The following is a 7,064-nucleotide window of genomic DNA, read 5'->3' on the forward strand; positions in this document are numbered from 1 at the left end:
TCCTGCACTTTTTCTTTTTTTATTCCCTTCGAGTTTAGTTTGCAGGGGGAAAGATTTTGAATCCTTCCTTTAATCCGCTCCCCTCCCCAGAATGGATTATTTCCCCATGATTTTCGCTCTGCTGTTTGTGGCTTTCCAAGGAGCTCCAGAAGCAGGTAGGCACGGTGACTTGTAAAATCCTTGAATACTGTGGTCTTTTTTTCCACCTTAATGCTTTTCTTGCTTCTGTTTCTCCCACTGCGTTTTTATGACTGCCGCTCAGAAATCAAGTGTAGGGGGGTTAGTGCTCAGAGCTGCTGAAGTTTTCTAGCAGTGGGGGGGTGGAATCCTCTGTGTAAGACCATTGCTCCTCTAGCATTAAAGTGACATGATTATTATTGCCTAGTGTGTTTCTTGGCTTTTAAAAATATGACTTAAAGACAAGATGTAATTTAGCTAAATGTGTGTTTGCAATCTTTCTGTTCAGACAGGTAAAAGGACATATAGGTATTTATATCTTATTCAAATACTGTTTTAATAGTGTGTTAATGTGTAAAATATTCATACTTTTCAACTCGAAGCCAAGGAATTTTATTCAAGTCATTCAAGCAGTTTATGCACATTAAAATCACCTGCAGAACAGTCTGGGGAAAAAAACCCTTCAGGCAGTTTCAGGGCGAAGCAGATGTTTTCTTTAAAATTTGTCATTATTGACTGTGGGTTTCTTTTGGCAGGTTTTTGGCACTCACAACAGTGTGAGCTCCATTTCCAGTGTTATTCACCTGTCCTGGGAGGGGAGCTAGAATAAATCTCGGCTACCAAGGGATTTAGATAGTGTGTGCGCATCTGCCCGTTTCTCTCTTTCTAGGGTCAATGCACTTTTTTGTCTTTTCGTGACCCCGACTGAAGAGAAAAGGATGTCAAGGGAATGAAAATCCTGGAATGTGTCTGATCATTTGAAATGTACAAAATTGGGCAGATAAGCTGCAGGGCTAACTTGTCAGTAAGAGGAGACAAGGCTGCCGTGAGGAAGGGGGAGCTGGTAGATCCCACGCACGCCCTCCAGTTCCCGGGATTTAGAATCCAAAGCCCACAGAACCTTGTGTGGGTTCCAAGAGCGGCTGCTTGGTGATCCCTTCAGTCTGGGGTTCGCCTGTTCAACTGACTTCTCTCTTTCCAATCACCTCCCCGAAGCTCTGGATTTCCACCTAAGTTCTAGAGGTGCTGCTCTTCTGAGCTACTCCCTGCCTTAACACAAGGTGGGAAGCAGTGGGTACTGAATGAAAGGTCATCCCGCCTGGGGAAGTGGCTCGGAGTCTAGGGAAAGACAGTATGACTTACTTAGTTTGAGGTTGTTTTGGTCATCAGCCCATTTTAAGCCACGGTAGGCTGCGCTCAGTTCCATGTAGAAGCCAACCTAAATGTCTCATAAGCAGTGTTTCTAAGTATTTCCTTGAAGGCTGCGTCCTTCGTGGGGCTGGCAACTCCCTTCTCAGGTGGTTGTTTCCCCTGCACTTGTTTAATCTCTCTGAAGGCGGATAAGCCAGTGGCGACACAGGTGAAGTCATGTTAAGGAGAGGGGGAAAAAATCATCCTTTTTCCTTTGTGTTTCTTGCCGGAGGCTGGTGGTGTGCTTCATCTGCTTTTACCTGCTCTGCTGGGTCTGGCATCCACGCCGTGGCCCGTGTGCCTCCGGGCCTTGGAGCAGACACCTCCCTCTGACCTGATGTCTCTCTCTCCCCAGCGGTCCTGGGCACCGAGCTCAGCGCGGGAGCAGAGGATGGCGGGGAGAAGCCGGCTCCCGCCACGCCCTGGAGGCCCCGCCGGTCCAAGCGCTGCTCCTGCTCTTCCCTGATGGATAAAGAGTGTGTCTACTTCTGCCATCTGGACATCATCTGGGTCAACACTCCAGAGTGAGTCTCTAGAGGGCATCCTTACTCTAGGCTTTCTCCCCTCTGGCTCCACGGGAGACCGGAGCCCCAGTTTCTCTGGTTATTGTCTGGCGTGGTCTCTGAAGGTAGCACAGCTGACCACAGGAAAGTGCCTCCGTGGGCAAAACGCCCCTCCAGAGGGTGTCAGGCATCTCGGGGGTTGGGGGAAGATCTTTGTATTGGGCCTAGGGGTGAATGTTCTCGAATTCTCTGGGTTGAGAAGCCACTGCTGAGGTCATCTGTGGGTTAGTCTAACCTGTGCTTCTCATGGGAGCGTAGAGACTTAAGAGGCAGAAGTGATGACAGAGACTTACAGGCTGTCTCCTCATTTTACTTTTGGAGAAAACTAAGACCCAGATTGTTGAATTTGCAAGGTTGAGTTTGTGCAGAGTGAGACCTGGAACTTGAGTGTCCCGACTCCTTTGTCCTTGCCCTTTGGAAAAGCCTATTTCACGACAGCAGTAGGAATACCCTGATCAGATTTCTCTTCTGCCTCCAGAGTGAAGAGAGCAGTTTCTCCCCCTTACTTCCTGCAAAGTAATTCATTCATCAGAAAGAATTGTAAACAAAAAGGCACTGATTGTACCTGCAGAGTCCTGTTATAGCAAGGATGACCAAAATCCAAACAAAATCAAGGCAAACCAAACAAAAACCATGGCAGGCCTAATATTTAGTAAGGTGATAGTTCCAAGGGGAGGACTTTACTCCTTGGGTGAGAATCATAATGAACACGTTGGAAATTACTGGAGAGCCTTCTGGCAAAGAGTCCTTCTATAGCCACATGATCATCACCAAAATCAGCGGAGGTGTGCAAATACGGCACGAGCCGCGCTCCAGGTGGCCTGTTTTGTCCAGCCTCCCTGGGGGCCCCTTTTAGCATATCCACGTATCACTTGAGTTGAAAAATCAGTTTTCAAAATCATATGAGTCATGGTTTTGCATGGAAGTCCCCCACCTGCCAAGAGCTGTTAACTAAGTAGAGAGAAAAGGAAGAAAATATGAAACAGATACCAAAGCAGAAATGTCATAGTTTTGGCCATAAAGCAAGGCTGCTGTGTCAAGAAGAAACTGAACTCTGTCGAGTTGACATGCAATGTCATTGACTTAGAGAACGTGATTTTCTCCCGGTTGGGTCCACACCCTCAGGGCCATTGATGGGCACATGGTCCTGACTGTTACCGCTTTTGACTCTTAAGTTTCGCTACCAAATGCTGCGGCATGCTCTCCTTCTGTTTTAATGGAAGGCGGTTGGCCCCAAAGAATGCAGCCTTTGGAGAGGATTAATTATGCTCATATCGTCTGTTTCTCTCTTTCCATAATAGGCACGTTGTTCCGTATGGACTCGGAAGCCCTTCTAGGTCCAAGCGCTCCTTAAAGGACTTCTTTCCTACAAAGGCGACAGTCCACAGGAAGAGATGCCAGTGTGCTAGCCAGACAGACAAGAAATGCTGGAATTTTTGCCAAGCAGGAAAAGAACTCAGGTGAGTAGAAACACCTTTGTTTTTGATCAGCTTTTTGGCCTCCTGACCTTCTTCCTCTCGTGATGCCGTCTTCTTGCTTTGAAGAAAGCAACAGAGACACTGAGAACAACCAGCCTTCCTGTTGCTGAAATGTCCTCCCTACCTGTATTTTAACAGGGACCAAGACTCCATGGAGAAAGCCTGGAACAACCAAAAGAGAGGGAAAGACTGTTCTAAGCTAGGAGAGAAGTGTCTTCATCAGCAGCTCGTGGCTGGAAGGAAAACAAGAAGGTAAGAGACTCTTATGAACAGCTGGTCCCCTTTACCTATAAACAGTCTCCAGTCATTCTTACCTCTGTGGGAGAAAGGCTTAGAAGACAATATAAAGCGAAGGGAGGAAAGGGAAATCTCTGTGTTCTTTAGACTTAAAAGAGCCAAAGAATCCTTCTCAAAAGTTTTTTTGATGTAATGGAAACTAAGAGAAAAATAATAATAATTTCCCAGTCGGTTCAGAAACAGTGGTTTACATAATTCAGTCTGCTGCCCTTTAGCACACACACCACTCATCCAAACAAAAATCTGTTTAGGGACACCTCTGTCATTTGGTCACATCTAGTTTTTGCATCTCTGAGTCAATATATTTACAGCTTTCCCTGAGAAATTAAAAATCATTTCAGGGAAAATTTATTTTTTTAATCATGTATAATCAAATTCTTCAAAAACATAGCAGTTATTCAAATGGCCAAAGGGAAAATAAAGTCATTAAATAGGGTTGGTGAGAGTTAGAACATGTCGTTTTTCAGGTTTATTTATTTACTTTTTTAATAGGGAAATGCATTCGGTGGAGATTCAATGTCATTCTCAACAGCTTTCTTATTTTTTTAATCAGTCATGAGCTGGGATCTGGATTAATAACACCCCAGGGTTGCTCTGAGGGGCTTTATAGGGATAAACCTTCCACAACCTAAGCATCTTGAAATTCACAAGCTGCGGGGAGGAATCCTGCTTTCAGATCTGTCCTATAGTCTGATTCCCTCTCATGATCAGAGGCATTTTTTTCCTAGAAATCCAGTGGCAAGAAGTTCTAGGAGCCAAGTGTTCTGAGCACAGGCCAGGAGGTCATGGACGACTTCTGAGTTGTTTACTACTGTCTGGGGCCAAGCTCAGTGCTTCCCATGTGACCTTAAAGTCTCCATATTTATGAACTCAGGCCACTAGTGCTCCTCCAGGCTTCCCTGGTAGCCCAGCTGGTAAAGAATCCGCCTACCATGCAGGAGACCCGGGTTCAATTCCTGGGTCGGGAAGATCCCCTGGAGAAAAGATAGGCTACCCACTCCAGTATTCCTGGGCTTCCCTGGTGACTCAGATGGTAAAGAATCCACCTGCAATGTGGGAGATCTGGGTTCAGTCCCTGGGTTGGGAAGATCTCCTGGAGAAGGGCATGGCTACCCACTCCACTACTCTTGCCTGGAGAATCCCCATGGACAGAGGAGCCTGGCGGGCTATAGTCCACAGGGTCGCAAAGAGTCGGACATGACTGAGCACAGCACAGCGCTTCTCCAGATGGCAAGATTATGTAAACCACTGTTTCTGAACTGACTTGGAAATTATTTTTTTCTATTAGTTTCTATTACATCAACTATTAAATCAATGTTACTGTTCTTCCCACCCAAAGAAAACATTAAGCCTGCAAAAATGATAGTTTTTAATTGCCATAAGACGTTTGCTTTGGGGTCCTGCCTGTAGGCCTTCTTGTTTTGAATTCCTTTCCCCCTCGAAGCCCACTTCAATTCCTCACATGATTGAGAATTTGAAACCTTTGCTGAGTAAGTGTCTCCATACAATCCCACCAAAGTTGGAACAGTGCTTGGAATAGGGCTAAAAAAAGAGAAGAAAGTATCTCTAGTCTACCTTAAAATCGTGCTTTAAAATTTCTTTAATTCCCAGCTGCTGTAGATATGACCACGTCACCCCTCTCCTTGCTCACTGAACCCTGCCTCACCCTAGGCATCAGAGGCAGTTTATTTTCATTTGAGGTTAGTAGAGAAGCACGTGGTCGTGGTTGAGGGTGAAAGTTGAGGATCCAGATTTAGATTTGTTTGTGCCAGATTCTAATTTTAGATGTTTCTTTTGCCCAAGAATAATTTTTTCAAAAAAAAAAAAATTTGTTTTCTCTTGTCTGGTTTTAATAGGTTGGAGGCCATCAGCAACAGCATCAAAACATCTTTTCGTGTTGCCAAGCTGAAAGCCCAGCTCTACAGAGATAAGAAAGTGATCTACAACCGTGCTCACTGAGGGCAGGTTTTTGGGGCCTGTCTGAAGCTCCTCGTCCACAGAGAGCCCTGGGCCTGACTCTGTGCGCTGCCCACGGGGCTGGGATCGAGGCAAATGCGTCCTGCCTGGTCAGACGATTTCTTGTTCCAGACTGGCAGGGGACCAGCACCCTGGGTGCAAGCATTCCAGGAAAGGTTAAGGAGCGCCCCCAGCCAGTCTTGTCTCCATCCGAGCTGTTTTCATCCGTCTCTCTTCTATGGGGGTGGCAGTGGGCCCCGCAAAGAAGGCAAAGAGACCCAGTGACCTGCAAATTGGGATTCCTCCTCCTGCCGGAGGAGGAGAGGAGATTCCACTTGTGGACGGAGTTTCCAAGAGGGTCCGAAGGGAGTGTTTGTGTCTCACTCAGGCGCCTGGCACATTTCAGGGAGAAACTCCAAAGCCCCGTGAAGATTTTTCTAAGGAATGCACAAATTGAAAACACTCGAAGGACAAACACTCGAGTAAAAATGAAAAAAAAAGGCTTGTTTTTCTAATTCATAAAATGCAAAACTGAAAGAAACTGTTACTACTGAAAATCAGAATGAGTTTCATGCATAGGAGACTACCTCATCTGTATTGCACTCTGACAAAGCATTTCCCACCTTTAATTATTGCCTCCCAAACTCTTCCCCCGCAAAAAAACCCCATCCTAGTTCCTAGCCTCGTGGAAGTCTGTCTAATGCATCAATAGTAGATATAACGTTTTCATGGTCATCTACTAGCTCTGTTCCCTAAGGAAAAATGAAAAGATCAGTTGAATCAGGAGTTTCCCTCACTTACCTTGATTTTTGGAAACACAATGGTGTAGGGTTGTTGTGGAGAGATATTGAAGGGTGAACATTGGTGATGCTTTAAAGCAGTAAAATTATTTTCCTTTATTGGCTCATGGAAGAGGTTGGATTACGTTTTGATGTACTTATATTTTTATAGATATTTATATTCAAACAGTTTATTCCTTATATTTACCATGTTAAATATGCGTTTGGGCAGGCCATATTGGTCTATGTATTTTTTTAATGTATTTCTGAATGAAATTGAAAATATGCTTTGTTTTGCCTGTCAAGGTAATGACCTTAGAAAATAAATATTTTTTTCCCCTACTGTACTGATTCTGAATCATCTCTGAAATTTCTGAGAGGTGAGCCACAGTGATAAGATTCAAAAAGGGGAATGAGTAAAGATGGTTTCTTGGAAAGGTGACAATCAGAAGAAAAAAGGATCTTAGCTAACGACAACAAGAATTTGATTTATATCTTAAAAGTTGCTTTTTGATTGCATTTGTGAAGCTGCTCAGTCGTGCCCTACTCTTTGCGCACCCATGGACGGTAGCCTACCAGGCTCCTCAGTCCATGGAATTTTCCAGGCAAATGTACTGGAATGG

At 44.9% G+C, this 7,064-nt stretch overlaps 1 protein-coding gene across 1 annotated transcript; it reads left to right on the forward strand.

Moving 5' to 3' along the window:
• Positions 1-6,788, forward strand: EDN1 (endothelin 1). Its single transcript, XM_010835880.1, has 5 exons — positions 1-155; positions 1,724-1,892; positions 3,233-3,391; positions 3,548-3,661; positions 5,563-6,788. Exons 1-5 carry the CDS (start codon positions 92-94, stop codon positions 5,663-5,665), a joined length of 609 nt encoding a protein of 202 aa, XP_010834182.1. The 5' UTR covers positions 1-91; the 3' UTR covers positions 5,666-6,788.
• Positions 6,789-7,064: the final 276 nt, after the last annotated feature.

The sequence above is a fragment of the Bison bison genome, unplaced genomic scaffold (assembly GCF_000754665.1).
Source record: "Bison bison bison isolate TAMUID 2011002044 unplaced genomic scaffold, Bison_UMD1.0 scf7180017864053, whole genome shotgun sequence".
Taxonomy (NCBI): Eukaryota; Metazoa; Chordata; class Mammalia; order Artiodactyla; family Bovidae; genus Bison; species Bison bison.

Bases quoted from the DNA above. Each gene is read 5' to 3' on its own strand.
- EDN1 (XM_010835880.1), top strand. From the start codon at position 92: ATGGATTATTTCCCCATGATTTTCGCTCTGCTGTTTGTGGCTTTCCAA. The intron at 1,893-3,232 runs GTGAGTCTCTAG...TTTCCATAATAG, and splicing joins ATCTGGGTCAACACTCCAGA to GCACGTTGTTCCGTATGGAC. The intron at 3,662-5,562 runs GTAAGAGACTCT...TGGTTTTAATAG, and splicing joins GCTGGAAGGAAAACAAGAAG to GTTGGAGGCCATCAGCAACA.